General features: G+C 41.2%; 2 protein-coding genes across 4 annotated transcripts in view; both read right to left on the bottom strand.

Annotated features, from left to right (window-relative positions):
• The window catches only part of epg5 (ectopic P-granules autophagy protein 5 homolog (C. elegans)), a 30,057-nt gene extending 29,471 nt beyond the window's left edge, over positions 1–586 (bottom strand). For both annotated transcript variants that reach the window (XR_014531061.1, XM_083526776.1), the window contains exons 1-2: positions 424–586; positions 6–116 (exon numbers count right to left, since the gene is read on the bottom strand). Coding sequence is in view for 1 of the 2 variants with exons in the window: in XM_083526776.1 (XP_083382902.1) it covers positions 6–62 (57 nt within the window). In the remaining variant the exon portion in view is untranslated. The remainder of the gene's footprint in view (positions 1–5; positions 117–423) is intronic.
• Positions 587–4,598: 4,012 nt separating this feature from the next.
• Positions 4,599–18,170, bottom strand: riok2 (RIO kinase 2 (yeast)). Of its 2 annotated transcripts, none has more exons than XM_083526997.1 (10): positions 17,979–18,170; positions 16,793–16,931; positions 16,377–16,708; positions 15,453–16,339; positions 12,920–13,008; positions 11,598–11,789; positions 11,348–11,440; positions 10,870–11,265; positions 10,640–10,736; positions 4,599–4,843 (listed from the first exon to the last, which is right to left on the bottom strand). In XM_083526997.1, the coding sequence occupies exons 4-10, from the start codon at positions 15,660–15,662 to the stop codon at positions 4,682–4,684; spliced, it is 1,239 nt and encodes a 412-aa protein (XP_083383123.1). In that variant the 5' UTR covers positions 15,663–16,339; positions 16,377–16,708; positions 16,793–16,931; positions 17,979–18,170; the 3' UTR covers positions 4,599–4,681. The 2 variants fall into 2 exon arrangements, with proteins under 2 accessions (XP_083383123.1, XP_083383122.1); XM_083526996.1 differs by having other exon boundaries at positions 15,453–15,628; positions 16,592–16,708.
• Between the last annotated feature and the right edge of the window lie 399 nt (positions 18,171–18,569).

Here is an 18,569-nt window from a genome sequence, read left to right as displayed (position 1 = left end):
TTTACCTGTAACTTGACAGAAGATTTTGCCTTTGATTTTTTTGGTCTCACAGCTTCAGCCATTTTTACATGACATTAGATCTCCACGGTTCAGTCTGATTACATCTACACATCTCCCTGTGAATCAATAATAAGAATAGGTGATAAAATAGGTGATGAACACCAATTATTTTGTGTACAAAAACAATAAAAAAATACTATTTATAATGCAATAAACCATCTGATTTTTCACCCGAATTTCTATAATCATATAATTAATTGACAACATTTCGATCCGTCGCTTAATTCCAGTATTTATCATCCTGTTTAATAAATAATAAGAATAATATCTACTATATCGTTAGTGCTCAGTTAGTTAAAGTTTCACTGCTTTAGATCGCGCTCGAAAATCATTTGAGAATCATCAGAAAATGAAAACACTCACCATAAGTGACACAAGTATATAATGGAGTATATATGCAACAATAAGATCCTCCTTCGGATCTTCTGCTGTCTGTGTTTGTTTTGATCTCGTTGGTTCCGGGAACTCTATCGCAAGCCAGAGGATCACGTGACACTCCACCCTCCGACGGCAGCCGAGCAGAGACAAAAATAAAACGTAATTTTTGTATTTCCTCCCCCCAATTTTTTTATTTATTTATTTATTTTTTTTTTAAAAACGCGTATATTCGGCATGAAATGCTGACGTAATAAATATGCATAGCAAAAAAAACCTAAACTGTGACGTTCACAAACTCTTCACGTTGGGCGTGGTTTATATACGTACACTGAAAATTTATTGGCTCATGTATTTTATGGCGTTGGGTGTCACGTGATTCAATTCGCTTTTGTTTCCCAGGAAAACAAAAAAACAAAACAAAAACAGCAAAACTGATGCAGTGTTTTTTCCCCCCCACTTAATGCCCACTTGTATTAATGATATTAAAAAAATACGTTTTATGACGTGTCTTTAAATAAATAGGAAATGAATATATATTATAAATACCAATAAAGTTTTAATAAAAAACTGTTTCTCTTGTGAGTGCCCCACTCCCCCCCAATAAGATTTGACCCAATTCGAGCACTGATGAACCTCTTCTTATTATTCTTTCGGCTGCTCCCATTAGGGGTCGCCACAGCGGATCATCTGTCTCCATACCACCCTGTCCTCTACATCTGCCTCTTTCACACCAACTACCTGCATGTCTTCCCTCACCACATCCATGAACCTCCTTCTTAGTCTTTCTCTTTTCCTCCTACCTGGTGGCTCCTTCCTCAGCATTCTCCTACCAATATAAGTCATGTCCCTCCTCTGCACATGTCCAAACCATCTCAATCTCGCCTCCCTCACCTTGTCACCAAAACGTCCCACATGGGCTGTCTCTCTAATAAACTCGTTTCTAATCCTGTCCATCCTCGTCACTCCCAACGAAAACCTCAACATCTTCAGTTCTGCTACCTCCAGTGCCACCTCCTCTCTTTTACTTAATGCCACTGTCTCTAATCCATACAACATCACAGGTCTCACCACAGTCTTATAAACTTTCCCTTTTATTCTTGCAGATACCCTACTATCACAAATCCCTCCTGCCACTCTTCCTCCTCTCCTTCTCCTCCTTTGGCCAACAGTAGCCCAATTTCCACAGGTACCCTGTCGGCTAATGATACCTGAGGCGGTCGTTGTTAACCCGGGCCTCGACCAATCCGGTATGAAATTCTTATTTGTGATCCGCATACTCCCCATTTATCCGGGCTTGGGACCGGCACTAAGAGTGCACTGGCTTGTGCCTCCCTAATGGCTGGGTTTCGAGCACTGATGAACCAGAACCAGAAAATATGACCACATCACCCCTGTCTTATTTAATCTACATTGTCTGCCAATCAGTCTGCACATCACTGAACACCACACCTCAAGAATGATACAAATATAATGAATAGACATTCAGTGCTAACCAGATTTTGAGTTCCAACTCAACCTTACAACTCAAGGTTTCTTCCTCATGTCATCTCAGGGAGTTTTTCCCTGCCACTGTAGCCACTGGCTTGCTCAAAGGAATAAACATAGAGTCTAAATTTATAGGCACTAAAATATAAATTATAATTTTATAACCTCTGTATCTCTCCTCGTGTAACTCAAGTAATTCTTCTTCTTCTTCTTTCGGCTGCTCCCATTAGGGGTCGCCACAGCGAATCATCCGTCTCCATACCACCCTGTCCTCTACATCTGCCTCTTTCACACCAACTACCTGCATGTCTTCCCTCACCACATCCATTAACCTCCTTCTTGGCCTTCCTCTTTTCCTCCTTCCTGGTGGCTCCATCCTCAGCATTCTCCTACCTATATAACTCATGTCCCTCCTCTGCACATATCCAAACCATCTTAATCTCGCCTCCCTCACCTTGTCTCCAAAACGTCCAACATGCGCTGTCCCTCTAATAAACTCATTTCTAATCTTGTCCATCCTCATCACTCTCAACAAAAACCTTAACATCTTCAGCTCTGCTACCTCCAGCTCCACCTCCTGTCTTTTACTCAATGCCGTTGTTTCTAATCCATACAACATCGCAGGTCTCACCACAGTCTTTCATTCTTGCAGATACCCTACTATCACAAATCACTCCTGCTATCACTCTTCTCCACCCACTCCACCCTGCCTGCACTCTTTTCTTTACTTCCCTAACACACTCCCCATTACTTTGCACTGTTGACCCCAGGTACCTGAACTCCTCCATCTTCTCCACCTCTTCTCCCTGCAATCACAATATCATTCGCAAACATCATAGTCCAGGGAGACTCCTGTCTGACCTCGTCCGTCAACCTATCCATCACCACTGCAAACAGGAAAGGGCTCAGGGCCGATCCTTGATGCAGTCCAACCTTCACCTTGAACCAGTCTGTCATTCCTACTGCACACTTCACTACTGTCACACTGTCCTCATACATGTCCTGCACCACCCTTACATACTTCTCTGACACACCTGACTTCCTCATACAGTACCACAACTCCTCTCTTGGCACACTGTCGTACGCTTTCTCTAAATTCACAAACTCGAGTAATTCCAATACAAAAAGGCATAGAGGCATATTATTTATCGTTTAGTCCACAACACACGGCGCACTGTTTCCCTACAGACCATTATTACTGACACGCCACCCGCTAAACCCTGTACCACGCTGGACAGGTTTACACAGAAGATGCTGCAGAATGAAAAATGGACGGGAAAACAGTGATTCAGGCCAAAGAAAAGAGTTTGGGATAATTTAAAATGAAAACAAACACCGTACAGTGCGTTTGCCCTTTTTAAAGTAATTAGAAATGTATTTTTATTTAGGTTTTTTTATTTTTATTTATATGTTGGTAATTGCATTTTGATGTAATATGGCAATGAAATGCCTTAAATGGGTTTAGTTTTTACAGATTGCAATTTCAGCAATAAAAATGCTACATTTTTCTAAAAAGGAAAATCACTTGTTCATTTTAAGATACCTGCTTTATTTTCTCTTGTATACTTAGTACTGCTTTTTAATAAAGAAAAAGTACTTCTCATCCGATTAATTGATGAATCGATGGAATAATCTGTAGAATACTCAATTACTAAAATGATCGATAGCTGCGGCCCAAATCTCAACTGAATTTTCCCATTATGGAGCAACAGCAGCAAATTTAAAATCTTGCTTCTCTATATTAAAATCAAGAACCAGGATATTTTTACCCTTTAGAAAACATTTTCATTAATTTCCATTTACAGCATTTGGCAGACCTTTATCCAGAGTAACTTTATTCAACTGAGCACTTAGGGGTTAAGGGCCTTGCTCAGGGGCCCAAAAGTGGCAGCTTGGGTTTCTGAGATTTTAACTCAAGACCTTCTGATCAGAAGTCAAACAACTACTGAGCCACAATATTGCTAATCCACGCAGACTGCAGCAATGTATTTTTTAATAGATTTTAAATAGATTTTTTTTTTTTAAGATGTTCAGTCAGAAACTCTTTAGAACTTTTATTCTGATGCCTTCTGAACCCTGACATTCTTTACACCTTTATTAGTTTTAGGTTATCAATGAGTGACAAAATTCCTAAAATGTTAAATACATAAAGTATGAACACTTGGCATAAAAGCAATCTAAACTATCTAATACAAAAATCCAGGATGGGAGATATTTAGTACAATACAAAATATTGTATATTATTCATTAATCTAAACCATTTCCTTTATTTTTGTAAAAAAAACAAAAAAAAACAAGTGACTTTAAACACCTTTGGCACAATGGCTATATAATCCTTTGTTAATTCTATTAAAACGAATGATTTTTGCAGCTACGATGTGCTAAAGAATTTAGAAAGATTTCAGGAATTTGAATGTCACTGAAATATTTTTACTTGAAATTTCGGTGTAGACAGTGTTTAAGTGGAAATACTTCCTTAAAACATGAAGCTCTGAAATCTGAAGTCTTGTATATGCATTAAAGTATTAAACTTCATTGAGTGCTCTCCTACTCCGATTATATTATAGGCCTTTTTTACAGGTACTTGCTTTACTCATACAATACAGTGGCATTTTAGAGTTGCTGCAACTGAACCCCATTAGGCATAATCGGCTGAAATGAAGACCACTTAGGAGTTAAATATAAAGGATTTATTAAATGAGGCATGCAGCTGTAAGATATCAAAGATGAGGTTGTGCTAAAGCAGTCCTTTATGTCTTTATCCCCAGAACTGGGCTGCTTCCAGGCTACTCTTGATATTGCTCTGGTTTTCTCTCCTCTCTTTAGTCACCAGGTTGGCTTCTCCTTTTTGCAGACGTCTCCTCTGAGCAGCCTTTTGCTGCTTAGTTAGCTGTGTCTTCACTTTCTGCCTGATCACAGACTGTAGAAAAAACATATAGTAAACGGTTATTTTTGGTGTATGATCAGGTGGTCAAATGAGAAGCAAAATGACTTTATTGAAACTAGAAACACATGATGTATATTCCTGAACAGGTGAACCAAGTAAAATTTACAGGGAACAAATAGAATAACATTTTCCTATTGATAACGGTGCAACATTAATAGCATTTTCATTTTTTCTACATAAATTGAAGAAATTGTGTGAAATTTCATCAATTAAAAAAACCCAAAACAATAGTATATACACCAATCAGGCATAACATTATGATCTGTGAAGTGAATAACACTGATTATCTCTTCATCATGGCACCTGTTAGTGGGTGGGATATTAAGCATAGCAAATGAACATTTTGTCCTCAAAGTTGATGTGAATGAAGCAGGAAAAATGGGCGAGTGTAAGGATTTGAGCGAGTTTTACATATTGTGATGTCTAGATGACTGCGGCATAGAATCTCCAAAACTGCAACTATATATACAGTGGGTACGGAAAGTATTCAGACCCCCTTAAATTTTTCACTCTTTGTTATATTGCAGCCATTTGCTAAAATCATTTAAGTTCATTCTTCTTCCTCATGAATGTACACATAGCACCCCATACTGACAGAAAAACACAGAATTGTTGACATTTTTGCAGATTTATTAAAAAAGAAAAACTGAAATATCACATGGTCCTAAGTATTCAGACCCTTTGCTGTGACACTCATATATTTAACTCAGGTGCTTTCCATTTCTTCTGATCATCCTTGAGATGGTTCTAACCCAGCCATTAGGGGGGCACAAGCCAGTGTACTCTTAGTGCCGGTCCCAAGCCCGGGTAAATGGGGAGGGTTGCGTTAGGAAGGGCATCCAGCGTAAAACATGTGCCAAATCAAATATGCGGATCACAAATGAGAATTTCATACCGGATCGGTCGAGGCCCGGGTTAACAACGACCGCCACAGGTATCGTTAGCCGACAGGGTACCGGTGGAAATTGGGCTACTGTTGGCCGAAGGAGGAGAAGGAGAGGAGGAAGGCGTCTACAGAGACGGCAGGAAAAGGAGCAGTGTAGGAGAGTAGAGGTTCGGGTTGGTACTTTAAATGTTGGTACTATGACGGGTAAAGGGAGAGAGATAGCTGATATGATGGAGAGGAGAAAGGTAGATGTGTTGTGTGTTCAGGAGACCAAGTGGAAAGGGAGTAAGGCCAGGAACATTGGAGGTGGGTTTAAACTGTTTTATCATGGTGTGGATGGGAAGAGAAATGGTGTAGGGGTGATTCTGAAGGAAGAGTACAGTAAGAGTGTAGTGGAGGTGAAGAGAGTTTCTGATAGGGTGATGATCGTGAAGGTGGAAGTTGAAGGGATGATGATAAATGTCATCAGTGCCTATGCTCCACAAGTTGGCTGTGAGATGGAGGAGAAGGAAAGATTCTGGAGTGAATTAGATGAAGTGGTAGATGGTGTACCTAGGAAAGAACGATTGGTGATTGGGGCAGACTTTAATGGGCATGTAGGTGAAGGGAACAGAGGTGATGAGGAGGTGATGGGTAGGTATGGTTTTAAGGAGAGGAATGTAGAAGGGCAGATGGTGGTAGATTTTGCTAAAAGGATGGAAATGGCAGTGGTGAACACGTATTTTAAGAAGAAGGAGGATCATAGGGTGACATATAAGAGTGGAGGAAGGTGCACACAGGTGGATTATCTTCTGTGTAGGAGATGCAACCTGAAGGAGATTGGAGACTGTAAGGTGTTGGCGGGGGACAGTGTAGCTAGACAGCATCGAATGGTGGTCTGTAGGATGGTTTTGGAGGCGAAGAAGAAGAGGAGGAAAGTAAGGTTTGAAAGAAGAATAAGATGGTGGAAACTGAAGGAGGAAGAGTGTAGTGTGAGGTTCAGGGAAGAGGTCAGACAGGGGCTTGGTGGTGGTGAAGAGGTGCCGGATGATTGGGCAACTACCGCAGGAGTGATGAGGGAGGCAGCTAGAAAAGTACTTGGTGTGACATCTGGAAATAGAAAGCAAGACAAGGAGACGTGGTGGTGGAATGAGGAAGTACAGGAGAGCATTAGGGGAAAGAGATTGGCAAAACAGAAGTGGGATCGACAGAGTGATGAGAAAAGTAGGCAGGAGTACAAGGAGATGCGGCAGCAGGTTAAAAGGGATGTGGCGAAAGCCAAGGAAAAGGCATATGAGGAACTGTATAAGAGGTTGGACACTAAGGAAGGAGAAAAGGATTTATACCGATTGGCCAAGCAGAGGGACCGAGCTGGGAAGGATGTACTGCAAGTTAGAGCAATAAAGGATGGAGAGGGAAATGTGTTGACTAGTGAGGAGAGTGTGTTGAGAAGATGGAGGGAGTATTTTGAGCAGCTGATGAATGAGGAAAATCAGAGAGAGAGAAGGTTGGAGGATGTGGAGTTGGTGAAGCAGGATGTAGATAGGATTAGTAAGGAGGAAGTGAGAGCAGCGATTAAGAGGATGAAGAATGGAAAGTCGGTTGGACCAGATGACATACCGGTAGAAGCGTGGAGATGTTTAGGAGAGATGGCAGTGGAGTTTTTAACCAGATTGTTTAACAGGATTCTGGAAGGGGAGAGGATGCCTGAGGAATGGAGAAGGAGTGTGCTGGTACCGATCTTTAAGCATAAGGGAGATGTGCAAACCTGCAGTAACTACAGGGGAATTAAGTTGATCAGTCACACCATGAAGTTATGGGAAAGAGTAGTGGAAGCCAGGCTGAGAGAAGAGGTGACCATCTGTGAGCAACAGTATGGTTTCATGCCGAGGAAGAGCACCACAGATGCCTTATTTGCTTTGAGGATGTTGATGGAGAAGTATAGAGAAGGACAGAAGGAGCTGCATTGTGTATTTGTGGATTTAGAGAAAGCGTACGACAGGGTGCCGAGAGAGGAGTTGTGGTATTGTATGAGGAAGTCAGGTGTGTCAGAGAAGTATTTGAGGGTGGTGCAGGACATGTATGAGGACAGTGTGACGGCAGTAAAGTGTGCAGTAGGTACGACAGACTGGTTCAGGGTGAAGGTTGGACTACATCAAGGATCGGCCCTGAGCCCTTTCCTGTTTGCAGTGGTGATGGACAGGTTGACGGACGAGGTCAGACAGGAGTCTCCCTGGACTATGATGTTTGCAGATGATATTGTGATTTGTGGTGAGAGTAGAGAGCAGGTTGAGAAGAGCCTGGAGAGGTGGAGATATGCGCTGGAGAGAAGGGGAATGAAAGTCAGTAGGAGTAAGACAGAGTACATGTGTGTGAATGAGAGGGAGGGCAGTGGAGTGATGCGGTTGCAGGGTGAAGAGGTGAAGAAGGTGGAGGAGTTCAGGTACCTGGGGTCAACAGTGCAAAGTAATGGAGAGTGTGTTAGGGAAGTAAAGAAAAGAGTGCAGGCAGGGTGGAGTGGGTGGAGAAGAGTGACAGGAGTGATTTGTGATAGAAGAGTATCTGCAAGAATGAAAGGGAAAGTTTATAGGACTGTGGTGAGACCTGCGATGTTGTATGGATTAGAGACAGTGGCATTGAGTAAAAGACAGGAGGTGGAGCTGGAGGTAGCAGAGCTGAAGATGTTGAGGTTTTCGTTGGGAGTGACGAGGATGGACAAGATTAGAAATGAGTTTATTAGAGGGACAGCACATGTAGGATGTTGTGGTGACAAGGTGAGGGAGGCGAGATTGAGATGGTTTGGACATGTGCAGAGAAGGGACATGAATTATATTGGTAGAAAAATGCTGAAGATGGAGCCACCAGGTAGGAGGAAAAGAGGAAGGCCAAGGAGGAGGTTCATGGATGTGGTGAGGGAAGACATGCAGGTAGTTGGTGTAAAAGAGGCAGATATAGAGGACAGGGTGGTATGGAGACGGATGATCCGCTGTGGCGACCCCTAATGGGAGCAGCCGAAAGAAAAAGAAGAAGAAGATCCTTGAGATGGTTCTACACCTTCATTTGAGTCCAGCTGTGTTTGATTATACTGATTGGACTTGATTAGGAAAGCCCCACACCTGTCTATATAAGACCTTCCAGATCACAATGTATGTCAGAGCAAATAAGAATCATGAGGTCAAAGGAACTGCCTGAAGAGCTCAGAGACAGAATTGTGGCAAGGCACAGATCTGGCCAAGGTTACAAAAAGATTTCTGCTGCACTTAAGGTTCCTAAGAGCACAGTGGCCTCCATAATCCTCAAATGGAAGACGTTTGGGACGACCAGAACCCTTCCTAGAGCTGGCCGTCCGGCCAAACTGACCTATCGGGGGAGAAGAGCCTTGGTGAGAGAGGTAAAGAAGAACCCAAAGATCACTGTGGCTGAGCTCCAGAGATGCAGTCAGGAGATGGAAGAAAGTTGTAGAAAGTCAACCATCACTGCAGCCCTCCACCATTTGGGGCTTTATGGCAGAGTGGCCCGACGGAAGCCTCTCCTCAGTGTAAGACACCTGAAAGCCCACATCGAGTTTGCTAAAAAACACCTGAAGGACTCCAAGATGGTGAGAAATAAGATTCTCTGGTCTGATGAGACCAAAATAGAATTTTTTGGCCTTAATTCTAAGCGGTATGTGTGGAGAAAACCAGGCACTGCTCATCACCTGTCCAATACAGTCCCAACAGTGAAGCATGGTGGTGGCAGCATCATGCTGTGGGGGTGTTTTTCAGCTGCAGGGACAGGACGACTGGTTGCAATCGAGGGAAAGATGAATGCGGCCAAGTACAGGGATATCCTGGACAAAAACCTTTTCCAGAGTGCTCTGGACCTCAGACTGGGCCGAAGGTTTACCTTCCAACAAGACAATGACCCTTAGCACACAGCTAAAATAACGAAGGAGTGGCTTCACAACAACTCCGTGACTCTTCTTGAATGGCCCAGCCAGAGCCCTGACTTAAACCCAATTGAGCATCTCTGGAGAGACCTAAAAATGGCTGTCCACCAACGTTTACCATCCAACCTGACAGAACTGGAGAGGATCTGCAAGGAGGAATGGCAGAGGATCCCCAAATCCAGGTGTGAAAGACTTCTGGCTGTATTAGATCAAAAGGGGGCTTCTACTAAATACTGAGCAAAGGGTCTGAATACTTAGGACCATGTGATATTTCAGTTTTTTTACTTTTTTAATAAATCTGCAACAATGTCAACAATTCTGTGTTTTTCTGTCAGTATGGGGTGCTATGTGTACATTCATGAGGAAGAAGAATGAACCTAAATGATTTTAGCAAATGGCTGCAATATAACAGAGTGAAAAATTTAAGGGGGTCTGAATACTTTCCGTACCCACTGTACATACATACATACATACATATACTATATTTCCAAAAGTATTTTTTTGCCTTCCCTTTCCTGCTATAGGTGGTTCTTTTCCAAACTTTTACCACAAAGCTGGAGGCAATCAGTTGTACAGGACGTCTTTAGATGTGCTATAATAACATTTTGCATTCACTTGAACTTGGAAACACAAATCTGTTTCAACATGACAATGCCCCTGTGCACTAAGTGAACTCCTTGAAGACCTGGTTTACATGCTTTGGAGAGGAAGAGCTTGAGTGGCCTGCTATAGAGCTCTGATTCCAACCCCTTCTGAACACCTTTGGGATGAATTGGAATGCTAACCCCAGGCCTCCTCACCTATAATCAGCACCTGCCTTTCATAATACCCATTTGCAAAGAGCAAATTGGGACTAAATCACATACCATATACACACACATTTTTTATATATATATATATATATATATATTACACACACACACACACACACACACACAAACACACTTTTTAATAATAAATTGGTAGCTTTACTCACTGGAGGAATTGTGGACTGGCTGGTGACACTTCCAATAGATGTCTCACTGGTTGTTCTTTGTCTGTGCTCATTCACATGTAGTAAGCTGTCTTGATCTCTATAAAAATCAGAGCAGGCAAACATGGTCAGCTTGTGTGCTTAGCCAAATAAACACATGGAACATTGTTTACTGCTGCAAGAGATTCAATGCAATCAACTGCTGCTCCAATCATGATTTGGTTTAATGTTACCTGAAAGGCTTGAACTCTTTGTTGTAAGCTGAAAGATCGACCAATTCCGGGCATTCGTCCTCATTCTCCTCAAGCTCCTCATTGCTCTCCAGGGTTCTGAAACGGTCATCTACTAAATCATCAACTCTGTCAGAACAGCCCTCCTTCTCTGAGCCTGTCGCTCCATGCTGCTCCTCAGTGTGTTTTAGGCCATCAAGTTCCAGAATAGCATGTCTGTATTCCTCCATGTCAATAGGCTCCTCACATACAGGCTCAGGTGCTTCAGGAGCGTCGTCTTCATCTTCACTGAGGTCTTCTTCACCTTCTGGACCTGCTGGGTGGAGAAGTTGGTCGTCCTGCTGCAACTCTTTGGTGTAACCACTGGCTGAAATCTCCACATCAAGAGAGCAGGATTTTCTGAAAGTAAAGAAAGAGCAAATTACTAAATCGTTTAAAATAAAATATATTTATTTGTTAACACAACCTGTGAAATAATCACCTGATATCTTCAAAGGTTGGGTAAAGTTCACTCTCATAGTTGAACCGTTTAATGAAGAAATCTCTTATGCACTTGACATCTCTGTCAAAATACCTGCGGGGGGGGAGAAATTCAATAAGCACAGCTTTACTCTAACTTTGAGAAAAAAAAAAAGCTACAGATTTTAATTCCATAGTTTTAACATCAATAGAAAAATGCATCTGTTAAATCCTTTTCGAACTCCTAACTTAAAACACTTAAAGTGAATCACCATTGGGCATTTGGATGAGAAGTGGACACCATTTGCGGAAAGTCGATCATCGTCGCGTGATCGTTGTCATCAAGCAGAATGTTGAACTCGTTAAAATCTCCGTGAATAAGTCCATGATTGGCCAGTTTGACTATCAGCTCCATGATTTCACTGTACAATGAGTCAGGGTCTTGAATTTCACGCACCTGACACCTGGCACAGAAAGAGAAAGATTGTTAATTCTATAGTGTGTGGATAAAAATTAGAATTTATCATTTCAATCATTGCTCTTGTAGGATTTATAACAGCATCTCTGATAATAGTTGCTGCCGTCATCCTAAATCTGAGGTTTATTTTCGTTCGCAGTGACTTGATATGAGGTTTGAGTAAGCTGCCAATAAATACACAGAGTAATTAAAATTGTAACTGCTGGACAATTGCTGTGAAAAAACAAAATAAAATATGTTGTGGCTCCTTTACGAGCATAGCGGTATTTTGGGAACAGCCTGTCGCCGCATTTTTCCGCTATTACTGCATGTGTGCAAGACCGAGGAATATGTCCTTATTATTTTCTGATGCTGATTTCTAAGTTTCTTTGACTAACCCGTAACGCTGTTGCCAAAAAAATAATAAAAAAGCACGAGTTTTGGAAACCTGTCTGTGCTTATATGATTTCTGTTGCAACTGGAGTTAGTGAGCTCTCCCTTCACCCAGACTCAACGTGCTACAACGGCTTGTATCTACACAGTAGCCGACCAAGAAAGTCATTGTTCGCTGTCTTCCTCCTTCCTTTCACAACTATTTCTCTCGGGAGTTTATGTTTTGGCATCGTCGTGGGTTTAAAAAAAACTTTTTTTCTCCCGATGCCGTGCAGCTCAGAACACAGGTGAGGTACGTTTTTTCGTTTCCGTTCGGAAATTTCATTGGTCTAATGTTATAGGGTTCAGTTTTTTGGCTTGAAGTTTGTGAAACCGGGAAAAACCCAGGAAAAATTCATAAATAAGCCGCTACGTTGTTTAAGCCGCGGGGCTCAAAACGTGGGAAAAAATAATCCGATAGTCCCTGATTGCGTTAACATTAATATTACTGCATTATGCGTTATTGTTTCTTAAGTCACAACCAATTTTCTAAATTATTCTTCTTTTTTCCTGCAATCCTATTTTTCATTTACCTTTTCTTTCTTTCTTTTTTTTTTCAAACATGATACTAAATCTAAGCTTTGAGCATAACAGCAACATGCTTAAGGATAAGTTGTTTCAATTAAAATACCAAATTCTTTTCATTTAATAAAATAAAATATATATATTTTTTAATAAAAATAAGTAATTTAATGATCAACTCACAGAGGGTAGCCATTGATAAGCTCCATAACGACTGCATGTCTGTTATAGTCCACTGGCTTTGGAACAGGAAAGCCTCGGTCATACAGGGCCTGTAAACAATTAAACCACTTTTAAATATATTCTATCACATGAAAAAGATTAGCACAGAAAACTAGACTTTTGTCTTACATGTATGTACATTTATATATAAACACATACATATAGTGCATCTCAATAAATTAGAATATCATTAAGAAGTTAGATTTATTTTAGTAATTCAATACAAATGTGAAACTCATTAAATAGATTCATCACACACAGATTGATTTCTTTCTTTCAGCTTCTCCCATTAGGGGTCACCACAGCCGATCATCCGTGTTTGTGATCCGCATGTTCAATTTGGCACGTTTTACATTGGATGCCCTTCCAAACGCAACCCTCCCCATTTATCCGGGTTCGGGACCGGCACTAAGAGTGCACTGGCTTGTGCCTCTCTAATGGCTGGGTTTGGTTCCCTGACCAGAGCACCGAATCCTAACCACTAGACCACCAGGGACACAGAAATGTTGGACTACTGAAAAGAATGAATATGTACAGAACTCAATACTTGATAAGGGCTCCCTTTGCATGAATTACTGCAGTGGCATGTGAAGTGATCTGTCTTCCACGGTTGTGGAAGCCAAGATTGCTCTGATAGTGGCCTTCAGCTCTTCTACGTTGTTGAGTCTGGTGTCTTATATCTGCCTCTTTACAATACCCCATAGATTCTCCATAAACTTTCCCTTTCACACTCGCAGATACTCTTCTATCACAAATCACTCCTGCGATCACTTTTCTTCTCCACCCACTCCACCCTGCCTGCACTCTTTATATATACAATATACATACACAATATATATACAGTGAAGAAAATAAGTATTTGAACACCCTGCTATTTTGCAAGTTCTCCCACTTAGAAATCATGGAGGGGTCTGAAATTGTCATCGTAGGTGCATGTCCACTGTGAGAGACATAATCTAAAAAAAGAATATCCAGAAATTACAATATATGATTTTTAAACTATTTATTTGTATGATACAGCTGCAAATAAGTATTTGAACACCTGTCTATCAGCTAGAATTCTGGCCCTCAAAGACCTGTTAGTTTGCCTTTAAAATGTCCACCTCCACTACATTTATTATCCTAAATTAGATGCACCTGTTTGAGGTCGTTAGCTGCATAAAGACACCTGTCCACCCCATACAATCAGTAAGAATCCAACTACTAACATGGCCAAGACCAAAGCGCTGTCCAAAGACACTAGAGACAAAATTGTACACCTCCACAAGGCTGGAAAGGGCTACGGGGAAATTGCCAAGCAGCTTGGTGAAAAAATGTCCACTGTTGGAGCAATCAATAGAAAATGGAAGAAGCTAAACATGACCGTCAATCTCCCTCGGACTGGGGCTTCATGCAAGATCTCACCTCGTGGGGTCTCAATGATCCTAAGGAAGGTAAGAAATCAGCCCAGAACTACACGGGAGGAGCTGGTCAATGATCTGAAAAGAGCTGGGACCACCGTTTCCAAGGTTACTGTTGGTAAAACACTAAGACGTCATGGTTTGAAATCTTGCATGGCACGGAAGGTTCCCCTGCTTAAACCAGCACATGTCCAGGCACGTCTTAAGTTTGCCAATTACCATTTGGATGATCCAGAGGAGTCATGGGAGAAAGTCATGTGGTCAGATGAGACCAAAATAGAACTTTTGGGTCATAATTCCACTAAACGTGTTTGGAGGAAGAAGAATGATAAGTACCATCCCAAGAACACCATCCCTACTGTGAAGCATGGGGGTGGTAGCATCATGCTTTGGGGGTGTTTTTCTGCACATGGGACAGGGCGACTGCACTGTATTAAGGAGAGGATGACCGGGGCCATGTATTGCGAGATTTTGGGGAACAACCTCCTTCCCTCAGTTAGAGCATTGAAGATGGGTCGAGGCTGGGTCTTCCAACATGACAATGACCTGAAGCACACAGCCAGGATAAGCAAGGAGTGGCTCTGTAAGAAGCATATTAAGGTTCTGGCGTGGCCTAGCCAGTCTCCAGACCTAAACCCAATAGAGAATCTTTGGAGGGAGCTCAAACTCTGTGTTTCTCAGCAACAGGCCAGAAACCTGACTGATCTAGAGAAGATCTGTGTGGAGGAGTGGGCCAAAATCCCTCCTGCAGTGTGTGCAAACCTGGTGAAAAACTACAGGAAACGTTTGACCGCTGTGATTGCAAACAAAGGCTACTGTACCGACATGCACCTACGATGACAATTTCAGACCCCTCCATGATTTCTAAGTGGGAGAACTTGCAAAATAGCAGTGTGTTCAAATACTTATTTTCCTCACTGTGTGTGTGTGTATATATATATATTACACATACACATAAAGGATACTTCTAGTCACGAAACACCAGTAACACTTCCCCAGAACCTGCTCCATCTCTGTCTTAAAAAGCTTTAAATCACTTGAATCCTGCACATATTTTAAATACTGCATTCAAGAAATCAAGTCATGAGAATTACCTTCATGTACGCATATTCCTTCATGGCGGAGAGCCGGGACAGGTAGAGCCAGGACATTTTGTGTCTGTGTTTGTGGTAATCACGTTTGTTCTTCAGGTTTCGGAATGACGTCCTTCCGAGTCTGTGGAGCTTCAGAGCAAACTGCTCCCCTTCTTCATTTGCTACGATGTAGATATCTGGAATTGGGAAAAAAAAAAAAAGTATTCTCATTTAGAACTCTTAGCTCGTTTGTTCTCTTCAGTTAACGTTTTAGCTTTGCATGATGGCCAGTACTAAACACGCCACTGAAGACTGGTCAGTTCGTATTAACGGAGGTCAAAAGGATCAGCATTGAATACTACAGCAGTATAAATGGGTTTATTTAGGGCAGATTTTGAATGTGTACATGAATATAAATGTGTATAAATGTAGACCATCACTTTCACAAAAACTAATTTGACAGCAAAAAAACCCCACAATAATACATTTCATATTTACACCCACGATTCAGAGCTGACAAAGAGAAAGAAAAATCTTATCTGCGGCAGGTATGAAACAGTCTACAAAAGCTTATTATGAGATAATTGCAATACATTGGTCCTCCGGATCTGGCAGGGGTTACGTTCTAAGACGCACCCTCGCAGCCGTTATGGTACCTTAGTGAATTCATCTAGACTTTACACCAGTAAGTTGGTTCCTTTTTGCTGGATAGTCAACAGAAAATGTAAAGTAATGGACATTGAAATGAATAATAAAATAACGTGTTGTAAAAAAATTTATGAAATTTGTTAGTAAAAACATGCAATGTTATTCCTAACGTTCCTAAACATTCGGATTCCCGCATACTTTAATATGATCAGCAACTTTTACGTTCCAACCGAGAACCCGCATTTTCCGAGCCCCGAGTTCTGAACCGTGAACGTGTGTCAAAATGATGTATTAAACTCTTATCAGGGTGAAATTTCCAAAAACACAATGCAAAAGAACTCTGACTGAAATCACCATCCTTCTGACCTTTGGAGTCGTTTCCCTAAACCAAACACATCAGAAACCAGTGTGTTACAGCAAAAAATAAATAAAAACTCAAATGTGCAACACAAGATATAGTCTAGGACAATGTTCGGGAACCTGTAGCCTGGAAGGAAAAAGAAAATGCTGACCCGACTCTTTGCCGACACCCATCTGGTTTCCCACCGACAAAATGACATTTCGAGAGGACATCGCCTTCAGAGCCAAATAATCATAGCCGCCGTAGTTCAGGCGATATCCCTGCACAGCTGGAAAAAAACAAACAAAAACAAACATCTCAAACACAATTCACTGCAGGACAGACTGAGAGCTAACAGCATGCAGGGGATTACTTTTTGTGCGTTCGTAGGCCAGCAGTTTGTGTTTGACCAGTTCTCTCAAAACTTTATTGCATCCTCCGTGTCTCAGACTCGCGATAGATGCGATCAAGCTGACCGGTACGATCTCGTGATTCTTCATTCCCATTTCCACCTGGTCAGAAAAAAAAAAAAAAAAAAACAGTCAGCGGTTAAAACTCTGAGATTTGTAACATTTGGAGGAATACATTTACGGCCTTATCCAGAGCGGCGTACGAAAGCGCTTCGAAATTTCCATTGATGAATAAATAAACGATAAGTCACTTGGTTGCAAACTTAAGATACCATCAGCCCAGATAGTGTTGAGAGGAATTATAGCACACTTTTTAGGTAAAGACAAAACAAACAGGGAAAATACATGCTAGTCCGAGTGTTTCAGGAAGAGGTAGGTCTTCACCTGTCGTTGGAAGATAATAATATAGAAATAATATAAAAATAATATAGGATACATTATATAGACATAAATATTGGGACATCTGACCCCTGCCATATGTGTTTCTTCTTCAAACGGTTACTCTAAAAACAGGAGGCACACAATTGTATAGGATGCAGAATAATAAACTTCTGCGTTCACTTGAACTTGCAAACCCAACATCTGTTCCAGTGGTGTGCACAAAGTGAGCTCCATAACGATTTACATGGTTTGGAGAGGAAGATCTTGAGTGGCCTGTTATAAAGATCTGATCTAATCCCTACTGAACACCTTGGGGATGAATTGGAAATGTACATCACTACCTGCCTTTACTAACACCCTTATGTCTGATGAACACAAAAATGGCCACAAGTACACTTCAACATCTAGTGGAACATCTTCCCTGAAGAGGGGAGGGAATTAGAAGAGCAGATTGGGACAAAATGTGGAATGTGATGCTCAAAAAGCGCATACCAGACCTGGTGTCAATACAATACGTGTATAAGGCTTATCATAATGCACTGGTCAAAACCCCTGGTCCTGGAGGAACCCATGTCCTACACATGGGCTCCAATCAGATCATCAATATCACCTTCCTGCCATGAAGCAGGCAAAACTGGGTAGGTGGTCTTTCCTACCACAATCAAAAGATGTAAACGTTTATCATTCAATGAAAATAAGTTTTCCCATGTCTGTCTGAGAAAGATCAGCCATGTCACCTATTAACACAGGATAAAACAACATACTTACAGCCGTCAGCACCCGAAAATCATCCCTAGACAGATATCTCAGCACAACGACGTTTAATTTCCCCATAGTGTTTAATAAAGATTAGTCAAGGACCTTATAGAGAATAAAAAACATCTATTGTTATTTAGATTACATGTGTGCCCAAACACGTACACGAAACACATGGAGAAACCGGAAGCAATAAACACAACGTTTACTACCGTGTTGGGTTTGGAGCTAAACCAGCTCTAGGGTTTTTCCGCCCCCTGGTGGTCTGGAGAATATTTCATCCATGTGACGAACTGAACAAGATTGAATAAATATTTATTCTTCATTTAAAAACAATATTTAAAGAATATAAATTAAGAAATGGATAATAATTGTTTACCAGTGCAATGGCAAAGTATTCACTTCAGGTTATACACGATATGGACAAAAAGTTCACCTGAAAATTAGATTCCTATGTGATTATTGAACATCCCTTTCCACATTTAGTCCTCATCTGCTGTTTTTTTGTAAAAAAAAAATAAACTTTTTGATTATATTGATTTATTCAGTAATCAATTAAATTGATTCAATACATTTAAATTAAATAAAAAAAATGCACAAACT

The sequence above is a fragment of the Silurus aristotelis genome, assembly GCF_946808225.1.
Source record: "Silurus aristotelis genome assembly, chromosome: 23".
Classification (NCBI taxonomy): Eukaryota; Metazoa; Chordata; class Actinopteri; order Siluriformes; family Siluridae; genus Silurus; species Silurus aristotelis.
This window is presented reverse-complemented; position numbering and strand designations above follow the sequence as displayed.